Source organism: Arvicanthis niloticus, chromosome 6 (genome assembly GCF_011762505.2).
Source record: "Arvicanthis niloticus isolate mArvNil1 chromosome 6, mArvNil1.pat.X, whole genome shotgun sequence".
Lineage (NCBI taxonomy): Eukaryota > Metazoa > Chordata > Mammalia > Rodentia > Muridae > Arvicanthis > Arvicanthis niloticus.
Window position 1 is genome coordinate 51,746,387 of NC_047663.1, and position 19,611 is coordinate 51,765,997.

General features: G+C 49.3%; 1 protein-coding gene across 12 annotated transcripts in view; it reads right to left on the reverse strand.

Moving 5' to 3' along the window:
* Positions 1 to 2,721: 2,721 nt before the first annotated feature.
* The window catches only part of Dlg4 (discs large MAGUK scaffold protein 4), a 29,324-nt gene continuing 12,434 nt past the window's right edge, over positions 2,722 to 19,611 (reverse strand). For 11 of the 12 annotated variants that reach the window (XM_034507604.2, XM_034507603.2, XM_076936464.1 and 8 more), the window contains 18 exons: positions 19,144 to 19,197; positions 18,939 to 18,998; positions 18,590 to 18,714; positions 18,323 to 18,492; positions 18,085 to 18,221; positions 17,807 to 17,951; positions 10,730 to 11,025; positions 10,451 to 10,553; positions 10,175 to 10,289; positions 8,720 to 8,896; positions 8,444 to 8,480; positions 8,330 to 8,357; positions 8,145 to 8,192; positions 7,967 to 8,068; positions 7,486 to 7,658; positions 6,472 to 6,581; positions 5,903 to 5,994; positions 2,722 to 5,675 (listed from right to left, as the gene is read on the reverse strand). In XM_034507604.2, the coding sequence (XP_034363495.1) occupies positions 5,569 to 5,675; positions 5,903 to 5,994; positions 6,472 to 6,581; positions 7,486 to 7,658; positions 7,967 to 8,068; positions 8,145 to 8,192; positions 8,330 to 8,357; positions 8,444 to 8,480; positions 8,720 to 8,896; positions 10,175 to 10,289; positions 10,451 to 10,553; positions 10,730 to 11,025; positions 17,807 to 17,951; positions 18,085 to 18,221; positions 18,323 to 18,492; positions 18,590 to 18,714; positions 18,939 to 18,998; positions 19,144 to 19,197 (2,079 nt within the window). In that variant the 3' untranslated portion in view covers positions 2,722 to 5,568. The remainder of the gene's footprint in view (positions 5,676 to 5,902; positions 5,995 to 6,471; positions 6,582 to 7,485; positions 7,659 to 7,966; positions 8,069 to 8,144; positions 8,193 to 8,329; positions 8,358 to 8,443; positions 8,481 to 8,719; positions 8,897 to 10,174; positions 10,290 to 10,450; positions 10,554 to 10,729; positions 11,026 to 17,806; positions 17,952 to 18,084; positions 18,222 to 18,322; positions 18,493 to 18,589; positions 18,715 to 18,938; positions 18,999 to 19,143; positions 19,198 to 19,611) is intronic. The other variant, XR_013111236.1, reaches the window with a different exon arrangement.

Sequence of the window (19,611 nt, forward strand, 5' to 3'; positions counted from 1 at the left end):
CCCAAATTTGCAGCCTAGAGCTATTGGAGTTCTGTGGCCCAAATCTTTCTGTCTCTTTCCTTTCAGAGGATGACGATTTAAGAAAATGTTTTAAAATACCAAATGCTTTGGGTTTTATGTAACATGCGGGTTTATCCAATAAGAGACTCGGAGCTGATCACGTACCACGTGACCACTTCCTACTGAGCACCACATCCAGAGCTAAGGGCTTTACAAGCCCTGTGCCGCTGTGTATTTCTCTTAAGGACACAGCTAGGCAGGGAGTTACTGCCGCCGCTTTACATGGAGGGAAACAGGCTGGGAGCTTAGGCTTCTTGCCCAAAGGGTCAAAGACACTCTCTTATCAATGCAGGCAACTACCTCTAGGTTCTCTATCGCCCCCTACTGTACGTTCTCTCCTGGCACTGAGAGCCTTCTTGCTAAAATAGAATTCTGCCACTCTGATAGCTTCTCTTTTTGTTTTTTGTTTGTTTGTTTGTTTTTGTTTTTTTTTTTACGTTTATCATGTGGGTGTGAGCATGCAGAGGTCAGAGGACAACTTCTTTTCTTCCACTATATGGGTCCCATACAAGGACTTGAACTCGTGTCATCAGGCTTGGCAACACACACCTTTTCTCCCTGAGTCATCTCTCCAGCCCCTTTGACAGCTTCCCAAGGCACTTGGGCTAGAATGCCTGTGAAGGCCTGTGAGCCAGATCCTGCTTGCTTCCCTCCGTCCCGCTCTGCCCCGTGCCCTCCTATGCCCTCCAGGCTTCCACATCTAAACCCTACTTGTTGGTGTTCTCTTAGGCACACTCTGCCACCTGTCTTTATGTTTCAATACAGCATTGCTCCAAAGGAGGCCACATGGCCAAACTAGCCCTGGACAGATGTCCAGCAGTCACCTTATTTACTTAATAGCACTCATCAATCCTAATTATCTGCATCTGTTTTCATTCTGGGTTTGGTGGTTTTTTAGGTTTTTTTTTTTTTTTTTTTTTTTTCATCCCCACTGATGGACCAAAGTTCCCTGAAACTGGGGATATAAAACATACGCTGACACTAAAAGAAGATCCAATGAGAAGTTGGTGAAAAACATAAAGAGGGTAAGAAAAAAAAGCCAGGGTTTGAATCCAGGTCAATTTAGGAGTTTGGGTCTCTTCTCTGCCTTCTGGGGCTGGGGAGGTGGCTCAATGGTTAAGAACACCAGCTGTTCTTACAGAGGACTTGGGTTTGACTCACGGCATTCGTGGTGGCTCACAAACATCTATAATTCCAGTGCCAGGGATCTGGCACCCTCTCCTGGCCTCCGAGGGAACCTGGCACACACACAGTGCCCAGACATACATGCAGGCAAATCACTCACACACATACTTTTTATTTTTAAAATTTATTTCTTTTACTGAGCATATGAATTTTTGCCTGTGTGCATGTATGTTTACTGTGTGCATGCCTGTTGGATCTCCTGGACATAGGATTATAGACAGTTGTGATGCACCACCATATGAGGATTGGGAATTGAACTTGGGTCCTCTGCAAGACCAATACATGTTCTTAACCTCTAAGCCATCACTCCAGCCCCACACATAAAAATCTTAAATTAGTGGCTGGAGAGATGGCTCAAAGGTTAAGAGCACAGGCTGCTCTTCCAGAGGTCCTGAGTTCAATTCCCAGCAACCACATGGTGGCTCACAGCTACAGTGTACTCACATACATAAATCTTTTTAGAATTTTTAGATTAAAACATTCTCAATCTGGTGCCAAGAACAGAGATGCATGCCTTTAATCCCAGAAATGGGAGGTGGATCTCGGAGTCCGAGGCCAGTTTGATCTATATAATAGGTTCCAGAGAAGCTGGAGCTACACAAAGACCCTGTCTCAAATAAAAAAAAAAAAAATTTTTTTTTCAATTTGCCTCAAGGGTCCAAAGGAATTGAGGACACAGTTTAGTAGTAAAGCCTCTGCCCAGCCCGTGGCCCTAGGTTTGGTGAGGGAACACAGGGAAACATTTTCCATAGACTTGAAATAACATACTTCACACTGCTAACCACGCTCCCTCAGATGAGGAGGCAACTTTTTTAACCACATGAATTTCTAGATGTGCAAACTTGCCAGGTACACAGATCGTTCACATCACTTAAAAATAACCGAAGGCAGGGTTGATGGTGGATTCCTGCAATCCCAACACTTGGGAGGTGAAGGCAGAGGGATCAGGAGTTAAAGGCCATCCTTGCCTACATAACAAGTTCGAGACCAGGCTGGGAACCTGAGACTACCCCCTGAAAAAAAATAATAAAATAAAACAATTGTCAATGGGGTTTGCCACCTCATTAATACGAGCCACCCAGGCTGGAAACCTGAGTTTGATCCTTGGAACATATATGGTTAAAAACAGAAAATCTTCTCCTCCAAGTTGGCCTCTGACCCCCACACATGTACCTTGGTGTATGCACACATGGATGCTAATCTGCACACACTTGTGCATGAGTGCCCATGAACACACACACACACAATCTAAGAAGCAATTGAAAAAGGAGAAAACAACAACAAAACAACAGAGGCTGAAGAGGTAGATCGGTGGTTAAGAGCACCCAGCTAGAGGACCCAAGTTCGGGTCCCAGCACCCACTGTGGGTAGTTCACAAGCATCTGTTATCCTGCTCCAGGGAACCCAACACACTCTTCTGCTCTCCCAGGACATACACAAGCATGTGGCATACACTCGCATAGACACACACACGAGTGAATTTAATTTTTTTTAATTAAAAGCAGTATTAATAATGCAGACTTCGAGCCTGGTGTGGTGGTGAACATTTGTAATCCCGGCACTCAGGACGCTGTAGCAAGATGACAAGTTCAAGGCCAGCCTGGGAAACTTCGGAACAAAGAAACAAAGCTGGAAGATGCACCCCTTCCAGGCAAAAGCTCCTCAACTCCTTGGACCCAGACTCATTAGGACAGCTGCCTTAGCTCCTTGATTTCTCCTTTTGGTCCTAACAGAGAACATCAGCACAGCCTCATCCTACACAGAACCAAGCTAAGAGAATCATCTGAAAGCCCCCTTCTAAAGCAGCAAGATGTTAGAACCATGGGGAGCTTTCCCGGCACTCAGACCCCTGGGTCCCACACCCACAGACTTGCAAGGATGAGCCTTGTGGGTCAGGATGCTGCATGGATAACTGCATTGGGCAATCCAGAGAGTCATGGGTTTATGTGACAGCCAGCAGTTCAGTGACCTATGGTTTGACTGCTGGACGGTATGTCCTCCCCAGAATCACTTCTCCTAGGTTGGTCTTTGCAGCCATCTCTCATCTTTGCTCAGGGACGGCTACAGAAACCGCCCTTTTGCAGTTGTTGAGGATTTAAGAACTGATAGGATACCCCCCCCAACCTCAGCCTTCTAGCATGCATGGGGGGGGGGGGTTCCTGACAGTCAGACAGACTCGGGGATGGTATCACAGCTGGTGCCAGCAAGTAGCTTATCTGACAAGTTCTGAAACTAAATGTTCATCTTCATCTCTCCGGCTTTTCTATCTGGGGTCACATTTCTGTTATCTTAGCCACAGTATTTGCAAGAGTACTCAAATCCTGCAAAGTGGCACACAAAGAAACCCAACAGTAAGTATTCATATGGCATCCCTCAGCCAGCAAACTCTTGAAAAGATCTGTCCACACCGAACAGTGGTGGTGACGCCTTTAGTCCCAGCACTTGGGAGGCAGAGGCAGGCAGATCTTTGAGCTCAAGGCCAACCTGTTCTACAGTGCGAGTTCCAGGACAGCCAAGGTTTCATAGAGAAACAACGTCTGGAAAAAAATAAAACAAACAAACAAAAAAAAAAAAAAAAAAAAAAAAAAAGATTCTGTCCACAACCCATAAATATAACAAAGAATGTTTCTCTATGCAAACCCGTCTTTAATGGGTTAACCTAGAGTTTTTCTGCTTTAAAACAATACCAAGAAATATACATTCGGTAGAAACTACTTTGTTGTTTTTGTTGCATTTTGTTTGACATTTTAAAGTAACTTCATTCAGAAGCTCAGGCTAGATAGCCTGGGCTAACCCTGAACTCCCAATTCTCTTGCTTCAGCTTCCCAAATGCTGGAATTACAGGCATATGCCTCCATAACTGGATTTTTTTTTTTAATCTTTTTATGGGCCAGAAATGTACTGGGTGGCTCTTGCTACTGAGCAGCAGTGGCTTTGGCTCCCAGGCTGTCACATGAGCTGCTCAGTACTTAGTAACACCAGGCTTTGCCCAGCCATGGGCCTATGCTCTGAGCCCTTTAAGATAGATGGAGCTGAGCCATAATGTTTAGCCAGTTATGTATATTAAATTAGTACACTCTGTACAGTTTTATACATAGGTCCTTTTCAACCTACTGTAAGCTGAGGAGTTTCTGTATTTTTCTTTAGGAATGAATGTGCTGTCAACAGGGATGAAGCCAGCTAGGAGAGTGGTCAGGGCTAGACTGAGCTTGCAGGGATCTACGGCAAGTCTGCCAGGACTACAAGCACATCTCCAGCTCTCCCCAGGCCCGTCATCACCTTCTCTGTCTGCCTCGGTCTGGTAATTCCTCCGGAGGACCATTTTAGGCACCCTATTCTCTGTGAGGTAAAAAAGGATCTGACGTTCTCAGAGCCAGCCATCCCAGGCCCCGACCTGGGTCTCTCTCCACTTCCCTCCCTCACCCCAAAGAACCAGGCCACACACGGGGTTTCAAGTGTCTGTCTCTTCCTTTCACTCTCTCAAAAGAAAAATAAATAAATAAATTGCAGAAGGCGGCAGCATTTCCTGTCCTCCCCTGGCTCCCGGACACCCAACCCTTGACCCCTTGCCCCCCCACCCCCCTCCCATATTCCCTACTCCCTAGACCCATCCCTCCCCTTTTCCCAAAAAAAAAAAGAAAAAGAAAAAGAAAAGAAAGAAAGAAAGAAAGAAAGAAAAGAAAATCCCAGAGAAAAAAAAAAAGCCACAGTTAGACCTTCCACTCATGCAAACCGGCAAAGAAAAAAAGGTGGGAGGTGTGTGAAAGACGGGGGACCCTCAGGAGGGCCCCCTACTTCTCCCCCCAAAAACCACCTTTGAGAAGAAAAAAATGGAGAAAATAAATGAGAACTCAAAAGGCGTGGGGAGCTATGATGGGGCAGGGGAGACCCCAGCCCCTGCCTCGGGAGAGCGCGGAAGCCTGTGGCCCTGCATCCCTACAGCGGGTTCTCCTTGAGAGGGGCCCTGACTTCTGGAATGTATGTGGGAGAAAATGGGGAGGGCAGAGGCCCCCGGTGGGTCTGTGTGTGCATGGGGGCGGTCGGGGGGGGGGGATAGGGGTCCTAAGGAGCAAGGGCTCGGAACCAGGAGCCCAGCTCCTCCCCCCCAGACCCCAGGTTTCTGGGGTCTAGGGGCCCTGATCTGGGGTGCAGGGATACATGCAGAGGAGTGTCCCCCCTCCAATGGGCTCGATCCAGTCAGAAAGGAAATAAATAAGAAGGGTGGGAAGGGAGGCTGGGGTACGAAGGGCTTGGGCTATTCAGTCCAGACCAAGGGCCCAGGTGGTGGAGGCAGGGTGAGTCCAGGCCAGGGCAGGGCAGGAATCAGAGTCTCTCTCGGGCTGGGACCCAGATGTAGGGGCCTGAGAGGTCTTCGATGACACGTTTCACTTTGTGATAGATCTCTTCAAAGCTGTCGCCCTCTACGATGGCTGCAAGTTGGGTGGGGCAGCGAGTGAGGCCAAGGTCTCAAAGACATGTGTGACCAAGGAGCCCAAAGCAAGGAGTACCTCCCATTCCTTCAGCCAGGAGCCATGGGTCCCTGAGCCCACCGACAGACAGGACACCTCTTCCCACACCATCCACACCCACTGCAGCAGCTCCATCAAATGTCCGTATACCCTGTCCTCATGGCTCATGGGAGCGGCTGGCCTCTCACCTGAGAAGCACTCTGTGAACTCCTGCTCCAGTTTCGTGGCTCTATCGAAGGCTTTGCGGGCTTGCTCCTCTGTGATCCGTTTATTGATCTCTCTGTCAAAAGGAAGGGAGACATAGACGTGAGGGGCAGGTATCTCTCTGCATTTTTACTTCCTTTCTGGCAGGCTAAGTTGCAACTTCTCTCACAGCTGGAGCACACAGCAAACAATAATTTCTGATAGCCTCTGGGGCTACAGATGAGCTCACGGCAACCCACCCCATCCAGGACCTCTGGAACTCATCCTTCCGGCTTTTAGCTGGAACTCTCAACTGCCTCTGAGGTTCTGGTTGACCCCAGACTGTGTATGCCCCAGGGGTCTACTGAGAACCAAGTAGGCCTGCCTAACCCAACAGGAGAAGAGGGAAAGGCCAGCCATTGTTTCTAGCCCTGACTCAACTCTGAATGCAGCTCTTTGACTACCATGGGAGTTGCTGTCCAGGGTTCTAAGAGGACAGATCAAGGTTGGGGACCTTGAGAGCCCAGGGTCACAGGTGGAGGGAGCAGAGGGGAACCCCCAGGACCGTACTCACAGCACATTCTCCAGGGAGCGGGGACGGATGAAGATGGCGATAGGGTGCAGGTGGGCCGCCTGCAGCCGCCGCACGGCATTGGCCGAGACATCGAGGATGCAGTGCTTCCCCTGGGGGCAGGCAGGGTAGGCGGAGGGGGCCAGCAGGTAGCAGGAAAGGACAGACAGAGGTACCAGGAAGAGACGGAGAATATAGAAAGGTGGGGGCAGGAGGTTGGCCAAAGGGGAAGTGACAGATGCCAAAGGACATGTAGGCAAGAGAAGAGAAAAAGGAACGGAGAGAGTGACCAATAGAGAGGAGGGGCAACAGGAAGATGGAAGGCCAAGCACGGGAGGGCAGGGAAGGGGTGAAACAGAGTATAGGAGACAGGAGAGAGGACCCAAAAGGTGAAAGCAGAGCAAAGGTGAGGAGGGGCCGTGGAGGTGGGGTGCATAGGGCAGAGCCAGGCAGGCAGGGAAAGACAGTGAAGGAAAGGGATAACAGAATGAGGATGGGGGTGGGGGGGAGGACGGACAGAGGACAGACAGATGGAAGGAATGGGAGAGACAGATGGGAGGGAGGGGAGGCAGATGGAGAAAAGAGCCACAGAGGGAGGACAGGCAGTGTGGGGAGCATTAGGGGAAAGGGGATAAAGGAGGGATGGGAGGGAGAGTAGTGGGGACCCCGCCCCCCCCCATTAAAAAGGGAGAGAGGAGTCAGGAAAGAAGAAAGGAACAAGTTGGAGAAGACGAAGCCACCAAAGGCAACGGCCCAGGAGGAAAGGAGAAACGGGGCAAGGAGGGGGAAGCAGGAGAGACAGGGACAGATGGCGGAGGACACGGGGTCAGGAAGCAAGGCGAGCAGGCCACAGAAGAGCAGGCGGTCAGAGGTGCCCGAGAGGAGAAGAAGGTGGAGGAGCGGAGTGCAGACCCAGCGGGAAAGAGACAGAGAGAAAGAGAGTTAGAGAGAGCTGGAGGAGGCCATGGGGTAGGGAGCGGGCAGGAGGAAGAGGATGACGTGCCCACCAGCTCTTACCTGCTCTGCTACCTCTCGCACAGACTGGACGCTGGTCCCGTAGAGGTGGCTGTTGTACTGGCCAGCCTCAATGAACTTGTGCGCCTGAATGTCCTTCTCCATTTTCTCCCGGGAGGAGACAAAGTGGTAATCCCGGCCGTCTATCTCATATTCCCGCTTAGGACGTGTCGTATCTGCCAAGAAGTCATCCCGCCCCACAAAGATCTAACCACCACCCATTAATACCAGCCTATATCAGCCAGCCCCGCCCCCCAGAGTACCCAAAGAGACTGAGACTCGAAGGTGGGACAGAACTGCCACCCTGGGGCCTACCAGGCTCTGGCCCAGGCTCGTCTGCTACAGACCCAAAAGTGGGTGGGCAGAACCCCTTGTCTAAAGTGATCCGTGTCCCACTTTACTCCAGTGTCATGGCCCTGACAAAGTGAGACTCCTTGGGTCCCCCAACTCCAACTTCACAGAGATCCAAGGTCCCCATACTCACGAGGGACACAGGATCCAAACTTGTCGGGGAACTCGGAGAGAAGATCATCGTTGGCACGGTCTTTGGTGGGCCCAAGGATTATGATGGGGCGAGCATAGTGCACTGGGGAGAAAGGGTGCGGCTCAGGCAGCAAGCACAGCAGGCAGGCAGAAGGGCTGAGGCTAGGGCCAGAGCTCACCTTCCATCTGCGTCACCGTCTCATAGCTCAGAACCGAGTCTTCTCGACCTGGGAGGAGACAGGGCATCTGCATGGGGCTCTCCAAGGCAGGTGACCTGGAGACCATCTTGCCTGCTTTCCCCAAGAATGTCATGGGGAACTCCATGTTCAGCTCATCCCACAGCTTTCCAATTAACCCCACCTACCCTGTGATCCAGAGCTGGAGCCCCAGTCCTAGAAGAAAAAGCAATCCTTGTGGTAGGCTCGGGATTTAGCTCAGAGGCCGCCCCTACCACTTCTCCACCAAGTTCATCACCTACCTTGGCCTTTAACCTTGACCACTCTCGTCGCTCGACCCTATGGGATACATGGAGGAAGAGCAGGAAATAGAGCTTGGTGAGGTCCCCACCCTCTGGACCACGTAGGAATCCCATCCTCCAGCAGCACCTGAGCCCTGTGTCCCTCATGGAGAAGTTCTCTCCCAGAGGTTGACGGGAACCATGGTCCCCAGCAGGGCCTACCAGATTCCCAAGAGTCTTCTACTGAACGCCCACCCTGGGGGACCATGTGGACTTGAAGGTCCCCAGGAGCCTCACCGCCGTTTGCTGGGAATGAAGCCAATGTCATCGGTCTCACTGTCAGAGTGGACCCGCCGCGCTTGCCACCACTCTTCGTCGCTAGCATCAATTACGTGAAGCACATCCCCAAAGCGGAAGCTCAGGGCCTGGCTCAAGAAACCGCAGTCCTTGGTCTTGTCGTAGTCAAACAGGGCCCTGTAGCACAAGTGACTGTGGGTTAGGGTCTGGCTGAGGACCCCAGGAAGGATGCACCAGGCACCTCCAGAGCCAGCCACACTCTGGACAAGAGATCTGCAGCAAGGCGGGAATGCCCGGTGGCACACAAAGCAATGCCCAGCCCGCCTAAGGACAAAAAGCTCTGGGAAGTTTCCTAACGGAGAAAAGCAGTGGGGTGGAGGAGAAAGGCCCCCAGGGTCATGTAGTATCATCCAGCAGTGAGAACTGAATGACCTCAGGCACCTACTAGCCTCCAACAGGGAGGGAGAGCTTAGGTGTGGGCCCCTAAGAAGTAACAGAAGCATCCAGGAGAAACACAGCAAGTTGTGTCTAGGACGTGTTGGCTGTGACACACCCATCACATGACATGCCCGTGAACAACCCAATGGAGGTGGCCTAAAAGCAACAGCTAGAATTAGTTGGAACCTCCAAGAAGGCATCACACCCAGGCCACATAGCTCTAAGGGACACCTGTATAGCAGAGAGCAGACAAGACCAGCACCCGGACAAAGTAAGCAGATGAAGGACAGGGGTAGGGAAGGAGAGAGATGAGACCTCAATGCCTTGTGAGGAGACAGGAAGGGGACTCATGAGAAAGGAGGCCCCGGGAAGGGAGCAAACGCTTCTGAATAGTCAGGAGGTGAGCTGAGGTGGATTTTCAACGGTGGTTTCAGTGCCTGCCTAACATGCCTGGAGTCCTGGATTCAATCCCTAGCACTGGGGGTGGGGGTAGGGTGGGGGTGAGGACAAGAAGAAAGACAGGAGGCGGGCACAGAGGAGCTGCCGTCCTTCCACTGAGGCTTCCCACAAGGATGCCAAGCTGGAGGAAGACTCAAAATATCCCAAAGCTGGGCATGGTGACAAGTGCTTGTAGTCGTCGGCAGGAAGATTATTAAAGCACAAGGGTTCAAACTCAGCCTAGGCAACGAGGAAGGAAGGGAGGGAGGGAGGGAGGGAGGGAGGGAGCTAGAGACGCCTGCTGCATCACGCATTGCCCTTAGTTCCTACCATGAGAGACACTGGGAACGTGCTTGGGTGACCAGGGCCCAGAAGGCAATGCAGACACTTGGGGCAGGCACTGTTTCAACCAGATGATATACTCCAGAAGACCAGTGTGTGCAGACAAGTCTATGAACCCTTGGCTAAGTGTCATGTCTGGGTGGGAGAGTAGAAGGGTAGGATTCAGGGGAGGAGCTAAGTGGGGAATGGACACATGTTCATGGAGGCCTCCAGGGTCATGCCTGGGAAGCTTCTTACCTGATATAGAAGCCCCTCTTGGGGTTGCTTCGTAGGGACGCAGTTCCGGAGCCCAGGCTACTGTTCATAAGCTGTTCCCGAAGATCATGGATCTTGGCCTCGAATCGACTATACTCTGAGGAAGGACCAGAAGGTTCTGGAACACTGTCCTATCCCTAATGCCACACCCCACCAACCCTCGCCCTGCCCCTACTGAGACCACCCATCAGCAAAAGAGACCATGCTGATGCTGAGAACCGCTTTAGCCAGCAAGACAGAAAAGCTTGGGCGTGGTACCTTCTGGTTTATACTGAGCGATGATCGTGACCGTCTGACCCGCGTTCTTCAGGGCAATGGCAGCCTGCTCATGACTGGCATTGCGGAGGTCAACACCATTGACCTAGAAAGGGGAGAAGACGCTATCACCTGGGATGGGAAGACAATAATTCTTGGGACTAAGTGGGTCAGGGAGTGGTCCAGCTGGACCAGGCTTGAGTCCATCCAACCCCTCCCCAAGAGCACAGAACTCTCTTCAGGGAGGGGGGCAGTGCAGACCCTTGCACAGGCCTCTCTCACCGACAGGATCTGGTCCCCCTTCCGTAGCTCCCCACTGAGGTCGGCTGGACCCCCGGCAAGGATGAAGGAGATGAAGATGCCTTCCCCATCCTCGCCGCCCACGATGTTGAAGCCCAGGCCAGTGGAGCCCCGATGGATCACGATCCGTCTTGGCTCCCGAGGAATGTCTTCCTCCCCAAGCAGGTCCTTGGCCACAGGGGAGTAGCGCCGAGGGGAAGTGGGGGTCATGGCTGTGGGGTAGTCAGTGCCCAAATAGCTGCTATGACTGATCTCGTTGTCCAGGTGCTGAGAATATGCTGAGGGGAGACAGAGAATGAGATGAAAATGCTTTGACAGTGGTACCCACCCACCCATCCTCTCCAGAGGAAGCCCAGAGCCAGGCTCAGCTGAAGAGGAGTTATTCTGCCAAAAAGGGGTGACCCGCAGCAGCAGGGGTCAGAAGTTTACAGATGACATCAAAGGGTAAGGATCATATTTCTGTAGTGTGCCAGAAACGGGGAAGACGGGGAATATTAGCATCGTGTTTTTCTACCCTTTTGGTAGAAAAACCTTTTGGTCCACAGCATTCTTCTCCTCTGCCCAGTCCCTCAAGGTTTTTGTTTGTTGGTTGGGTGGTTGTTTTTTTAAAAATTGGGTCATTTGTCTAAAGTATTTTCCCAGATTCTGTGAGAGATAGTATAGTAGTGGGCTTGTTCCCCTGTGGTCTTGCTTAACCTGTGCCCCTCTCTCAGCTCCTTTTTTGTTAGCCCAGGTTTGTCTTAGAGGCTTAGCAGGCTCAAATTCAATGTGAAAATGTTCACCCAGGGTGGAGTCCTATGCCTCCCACTGATACAGTGAAGTCTGCTGGGTGTGGTACCCATGCTTTAGAGCCACTGGGGCAGTGGAAGCACAGTGAGTTCCAGGCCAGCCTGGGCTATGTAGAAAGACCCTGTCTCAAAAGAAATGGAGAAGTAGGGACTGACTGCCTGTTTTTCTAGAACTGTCAAGTTCTGGCGTCATCTGTCTGCTCTGCCCATTACAATGGGCTCCATCAGCCTTCTACCAAAGAAAGCCCTTGCAGGCATTCAGGGCGGTGTCTAAGGCTGAAGCTCACAGGGACTGCAAGGTGTTAATGCTCTACACTCATTAATAAGATTTTTACAAAGGACTCTCCTACCTGCTGAGTGTTGTGTTGGAGCCTACTATCCCACTGAGGAGGACTGCTGCAAACTGAAGGCCAGCGCAGGTTACATGGTGACTTTGAAGCTAGCCTGGGCTATATAATGAGACCCTATCTCAAAACAAAAATGGTAAGAAAACATAAAGACCCACACATGCACAAGAACTGCTGCCTGGCATCCTTGAGCTTTACTCTGTGATAAGCTTACACAGGAGAGAGGAGGTGGATGACTGATTCTCTCCACTATCTACATTTCCAGGAAGAAATGATATGCCTCTAGGTAACCTAGCATCCTCCAAAGCTAACAAGGGAAAATTACTTTGTCATGAAGATGGGACCCCAGAGTTTGCTCGACCTGTACATTCACTGCATGACGGCTCCCTAGCCCGAGTCCATTTGATCAGGTTTGGTTTGGGTTTTACTTTCAAGTTTCTCACTTTCAAGGATCTCATTGTGTTTCTTATGCGTTGGCTCAGCTCAGTCGAGCCTCCTACTTCACACTTTTGAGTACCTAGGTCTACAAGCATCCACCGCCATGCCTGATCCCCAACTTTTTTTAAAAGGTATTATTATGACCTCATGTGTTTGCATATAAAATAAATTATGTAAGGCCAGAAAAATCCTCTTCAACATGACTCCTGTGGTTCCCGTGATTCTAATAATCCTGGGTCCCTTCCTTATTAATTTGTTTGTTTGTTTATACACAGAATTTCACTACCTAGCTCTGACTGTCCTGGAACTCACTCTGTAGACCAGGCTATCCTTGAGCTCACAGAGATCCACTGGCATCTGCTGAGACTCGGTCTCTAGCTGAATTTAGAACTCACAGACTGGACTAGGCTAACTGGCCAGTGAGTTCCAGGAACCCATCTGTCTCTGTACACCCCTCTGAGTCAGGATGACAGATGGGCACCACAGCACCCAGCTTTTTATGTGAGTGTCAGGGACCCAGACTCTGGTCTTCATGCTTGTGTAGCAAGCTCTTTACTTCATAGCCCTATTAAAAACAAAAAACAACAACAACAACAACAAAAAAAAACCAACAACAACAAAAAAAAAACAAAACAAAACAGGGCCTTGAGGCTGGAGAGGTGGCTCAGAGGTTAAAATCACTAACTGCTTTTCCCAAGGTCCTGAGCTCAATTCCCAGCAACCATATGGTGGCTCACAACCATCTGTAATGGGATCCAATTCCCTCTTCTAGTGTGTCTGAAGACAGCGACAATGTACTCTCACATACATAAAATAAATAAGTAAATAAATATTTTTTAAAAAGAAGAACAGGGCCTCATATAGCTTAGGCTAGCCTCAAACTCACTGTGTAGTCTTGAGTTTCTGATCCTTCATCTCCTTCTCCTGATCACTAGGAGCATGTACCATAACACCCAGTTTTACCCAGCGCTGGGGATAGAACCCAACACTTCATGTACACTGGGAAGGCACTCTACCTGCTAAACACATCCCCAGCCATTTTTTGAGGCAGGTTCTATGTAGCCCAGGCTTCCCTTAAAATCGCAATCTCCCTACATCAACCTCCCAAAGCCTATGATTACAAGTATACTCTACCCTCCTGGTTCTTGTCTTATGCTTCTTGCCCAAGACTGGAAACCATCCCTTTTCCCAAGGAACCCAAGTTAATTTTGGTAAGTTCAGAAACAGTACCAGAGGCTGGATGGTGAAGATGCACACACTTAGTCTCAGCACTCTGGAGGCAGAGGCAGGAAGATCTCTGAGTTCAAGGCCAGTCTGGTCTACAGAGCAAGTGCCAGGACAGCCAGGGCTGTACAGAGAAACCTTGTCTCAGAACAAACAAACAAAAAAAACCCTAAAACAACAACAACAAAATAGTACCAGAAAGCTGGATGTGGTCAAACACACCTATAATCCCAGCTCCAAGAGGCTGAGGCAGGAGGACTGCCAGCTCAAGGGCAGTCTTGGCTACATAGTAAGTCTTTGTCTCAAAAAGAAAAAGTAAAAACAATAGTACCATTAAATTTGAATATGGTGTAAGTGTGTTTCATATTTGATAAAGGAAATATCTCATTCTTTCCCAAAAGAATGTCTTAGCTACTCTCCCACACATTTTTCCAATTGAACTTTAAGATGTAACATAAATTCTGAAACTCTGATTAGTATTTCATAAGATGTATAATGTGAGGAAGGTTGAAATCTTTTACATATTAAGATTTTTCCATACAGGCTCAGAGGATAAAGATTCCTGCCAACCAAGCCTGACAACTTGAGTTTGATCCCCAGCACCCACTTGGTGGAAGGAGAAGGCTGACTCCTGCAAATGGTCCTCCAATCTCTATACACTCACTATGACATGTGAGCCTATGAACACACACACATGTGAACAATCACACACACACAAATTAAATAAATGTTAAAAAGTAGCTTTAAATTTTTCCACCTAGAAACATCGTTTTATACCCTTCAGTAAAACCTTATCACTTTTGCTGGGTACACACCTTTAATTCCAATACTTAGGAGGCAAAAGCAGATGGATCTCTTAAATGTAAGGCTAGCCTGTTCTACAGAGTGAGTTCCAGGACATCCAGGGATATGCAGAGAGACCCTGACTTGGGGGAGGGGACTATCATTTTCAATGGACATGGTGGTGCCCCACCTGTAGACCCAGCATTAAGGAGGCAGAGCCAGAGGCTGGAGAGATGGCTCAGCAGTTAAGAGCACTGACCGCTCTTCCAGAGGTCCCGAGTTCAATTCCCAGCAACCACATGGTGGCTCACAACCATCTGTAATGAGATCTGATGCCCTCTTCTGGTGTGCCTGAAGACAGCTACAGTGTACTCATATAAATAAAATAAATTAAAAAAAAAAAAAGAATTAAAAAAATATTAAAATTACTGTGAACGTGTGGTGGCAGAGGCAAGTGGATCTCTGTGAGTTCTAGGCTAGCCTAATCGCTGTAATGCCTGGTCTATACAACAAGTTCCAGACCAGCCACAGCTACATAATGAGGCTCTGTCTCAAAAAAATTTTTTAACCCCTTTCTTAATCAACTTGTTATATTTCTTGTCAAATTTATATCTCTGTCAAATGACAAAGGTATCCCTTTCCTGTTCCCCATTCTAACCATAACAATCAAAATGTCATGACAAATTTACCCTAGCGAAATTATCCTGGTTGAGAATCACATTGCTTTTGAGTCAAATGAAACAGAAAGAATAAGTAAATGTTACATTTGAAAACAGAGAAACCAGGGATGGAAAACGGCTCCGCAGTTAAGAGCACTTACTGCTATCTCAGAAGACCATGGTTCAGTTCCTAGCACCCACATGGTGGATCAAAACCACCTCTAACTCCAGTCCCAGGGGACCTGAGCCCTCAACATACTTCTGACTTCTATAGACTCAGACCACACAAGTGGTATATGAAAGACATGCCAGCAAAACAAGAACACACATGTAAAACAAGGTAAAGAAGTCTTTTTTAAAAGCCTTACAGCAGAGGAACAAAGGAAGAAGTTTGGCTGGGCATGGCAGCACAGCCTGAAATCCAGCACTGGGAGGGGGTGGGGGCTGAGGCACACGAATCTCTGTGAGTTTGAGGCCCAGCCTGATCTACATAGTTCCAGGACAGCCAGAGCTGTCTTGTGAGACCTTGTCTTGAAAAACAAACAAACAAACAAAAACAACAACAAAAAAAAAAACCAAAATAGACCAACACAAACCAAGACAAGTCCCAGAGTGGGTGAGACAGCTGAATAGATTAAGGAGCTTGCTAGCAAGTTTGATGACCTTGGTTTGAACCGCAGAACCCTCATTGTAGAGAATTCAAGAACAGACCTTCACCAGCTGTCTGACCTGCACACACTGTGGCAGTCCATATCCACACAAGTACACACAAACAAAATAATATGCTCCTTTTTTTTTCTAATTTTAAAAAAAGAATTGGTATAATGGGGCCAGGCATGATGGTATACATCTTTAATCCTAGCACTTGGGAAGCTGAGTTCAAAGCCAGCCTGGTCTACATAGTAAATTCAGGAGAGCTAGGTCTACACAGAGAAACCCTGGGTTGAAACAACAACAACAAAATACCTATAAATAAAAAAATTCCAAAACCAAGTGTGGTGACACACACCTGTAATCCCAGCACTCAGGATGCTGACATAAGTGAACTGGCACAAGTTCAAAGCTATCCTGGCCTAAATAGAGAATAGCTGGGGCTACACAGAAAAGCCCTGTCCAAAAATAAAAAATAAAAAAAAGAAAGAAAGAAAAAGAAAGAAAGGAAGGAAGGAAGGAAGAGGGCCAGGAGGAAATGGAGCTCTCTGAGGATTTCTTTCTCACTTTCCTTAATAAGTCTATGTTCACTCTACTAAGAGGAGGAAGGTTGGAGGAGAAATTACTCAGGGCTGTAAGACCTGTGGGTGTCATTCAGTGGCAAGCACTTGTCCAGCATGCACAAGGCCCTGGGTTCCGTCCCTATCACCACTGTGGGAGGGAAAAAAAAAATAAGTAATTTTGTTTGTCTGTTTTGGTTTTTTGAGACAGGGTTTCTCTTTATGTTCCTGGCTATTCTGGAACTCACTCTATAGACCAGGCTAGCCTCAAACTCACAGGGATCTGCCAGCCTCTGCCTCCCAAGTGCTGGGATTCAAGGTGTGCACCACCACCACCTGGCTAAGTAATTTTTTCTGATTATTGGAAATTCCAGGAATAAGTTTCGGCTGGTAAGAGACAGCAGCATCAGCATGGAGAAAGTGCTGCAAGGCAGCGAGTGGTAACCGCAGAAAGAGGGGTAACCTCGGAAAGAGGTCTCCTTGCCTAACTCCTGGAATAAGGGACTCACTGCTGGGATTTATTCATGGGAAGTCTGTTGCTGCTTCCTAGTGTCACAAAACCTCTGCTCCTGGGCTTGTAGGTTTTTGTTTGAAAACAGATGCTGAGTATCAACTGCCTTTCACATCCACACTTGATCTTCTTTCTTTTTTTGACAAGATCTCCTCTCACTGTGTAGCCCAGGCTAGCCTAGACTTTCCAATCCTCCTGTCTGTGGCTCCAAAATGCTGGGATTATGGATGTGGGCCACCACAACCGCCCTTCACACTTCTTAATATGCTGAATCACGTTAAGAGGTTTTCAAATATTAAGCCACCTTCAGTTTTTCTCAAACCTACCTTCTGCAACGGTGTTTACCTCTTTGTGTGCTGCGGTATGTGGGTACCTACTGGGGTGTTCTAAACTTAAGCCTCTCTATTCCAGAGGACAGCTGGCCTCCATGTTCCTTCTTTCACAATGTCTTTGTAAGCATGTAAACTGTTTCTATAAATGTGAACCCTTAGTCCTCTCCTCTTTTTTCCCCATTTTCTCATAATCTCAAGTAGCCCAGGCTTGCCTCAAACTTGCTATGTAGCCCAGGATAGCCCTGAACTCCTGATCTTCCTGCCTCTACCTTCCAAGTGTTGGAAAAGCAGGTATGTCTCATCACATCCGGTTCTTTTCCTACAATTGTCGGGGTTGGGGAGGAAAGGTTTAGAGACAGGTTTGCCCAGGTAGCCCTGGCTGTCCTGGAACTTGTTTTATAGATCAGGCTAGCCCTAAATGCAAAGATCTGCCTGCATTTGTCTCCCAAGTGCTGGGGTTCATGGTGTGCACCACTATGCCCAGCTCTATTACTACACTTTTAAAGAATGTGAGAATTATCTGTTACTTGAGGATTTGATCAGAACCATAAAACTAAGTGGGCCTGTGTCCTGCGAACAGGAGAACATCAATGATCATTTCTAGTGCTTCTCCATGATTGATCTTCTACCTTCTCCCCAACCAGCACAAGGGTCAGAGGCTGTGGTCATCCCACAGGAAGAGGCCACAGGGGCTGTCACGGGATTGCATGTCTTAGGAATCACTAAGGTGGGTCAGGAGGAGCTTTGAGGTTTGGAGGGCTCTCACAGGTTGTGATGTCTGGGGGAGCATAGCTGTCACTCAGGTAGGCATTGCTGGGCTTGGCCACCTTTAGGTACACAACATCATATGTGTTCTTCAGGGCTGCCACGGCATCCTCGTGCATGACGTCCTCTAGCCCCACACTGTTGACCTGGGGTCAAGGGAAGCAAAGCTCAGACAGAGCCAGAAATGGACCATGGCAAACAAACATGGCCATGCAGTGAGGATCCCAGGCCTGCAAAGGAGACCTGAATCTGGGCCACAAACACGACTGAGGTCCTCACCGCCAGGATCTTGTCTCCAATCTGCAACCTGCCGTCCTTGTGGGCAGCCCCTCCTTCGATAATCTTCGTTACATAGATGCTATTATCTCCAGGGATGTGCTGGTTCCCAACACCCCCTGCGATGCTGAAGCCAAGTCCTGGAAGACAGGGAGAGGAGAAGTGTCTGTCCTGGGCCTGGGGAGCCCTGGAGGCAGGGAGAAGCAGGAGGAGTGAGAACTAGACGGGTCACTAGTGCTACCTTTAGGCCCTTTGATGAGCTTGATCTCCATCACCTTCTCGGCTGGGGGTTTCCGGCGCATGACGTAGAGGCGGACTATGGAACCGGCCTCCTTGAGGGCCTCCACCGCAGCTGAGTGGGTCACCTCCCGGACATCCACTTCATTCACAAACAGGATGCTGTCGTTGACCCTGGGAACAGCAACATGGGTCTGAGCCAGGAGCTTCCTACTGCCCAGCCCTCCCTTTCCAGGGTATCAGCTTTCTCAACCCTGTCTTCTCTCCCCACCTGAGGCGGCCATCCTGGGCTGCAGCCCCACCAGGAATGATCTTGGTGATAAAAATGGATGGGTCGTCACCGATGTGGGGGTTGTCGGTGCCACCTGCGATGCTGAAGCCCAGACCTGAGTTACCCTGTGGGGAAAACAAAAGAGGGTGAGAGGGTCGGCTCCCCTTACTGCCTAATTCCATCGAGGGAACTGGGAACTGGGAATGGGACAAGATGGAAAAGGTGCGGCTAGAACACACAGGGACATAGCTAAGAGTCTGGACATCTAGGAAACACAGGCACAAAAAGAGAAACACCAGCCGGGGCCAAAGGACCTGGGGTTGGCGGGGGAGGGGAGGCTGTCACTCACCCTTTCCAATGTGATCTCCTCATACTCCATCTCCCCCTCTGTTCCGTTCACCTGCAACTCCTGCACGGGCAGAATCACAGAAACAGTAAGACAAACATTCTGGCCAGAGAACACACCCCTCCTTCCCTCCCCATATACTGATTCACTCCCTCCACCTCTCAGACCCTACTGCTATGGCCCCGGTCCCAAAATCTAAACAACTCACATATCCTGGGGCTTCTAGGGTGTCCGTGTTGACAATCACAGGAGGAGAATTGGCCTGTGAGAGGAGACAGAAGACAAAAAGCTGCCTTAGCCTGGACTCCAGAGGCAGTCCATAACCAAAGGTGGGTCCTACCAATATGGATCCCCTTTTAGCTATGTACTCAAACCCACTCTGCCACCTGCAGAGCAACTCAAGGACCCAACCTCAGTCTACATTATGCAAACATGCACACTCGAGTACACACACAAACAACTTTGCCCACCCCAGGCCCCTGTATGTTTAAAGAGGTGTATGAGAAGAGGAAAGAGAGAGACAGCCAGACGGAGAGGGGAACAGCAGATGGTAAAGAGTGGGAAGGGGGGGCATGCTGGGGGGGGATGCTTCTCACCGGATATAACACTACTGGGTGTTACATGCATTACGTGCTACGCATAACACCCCAGGGTTCAGGTCCACTAGTCCTGCTCT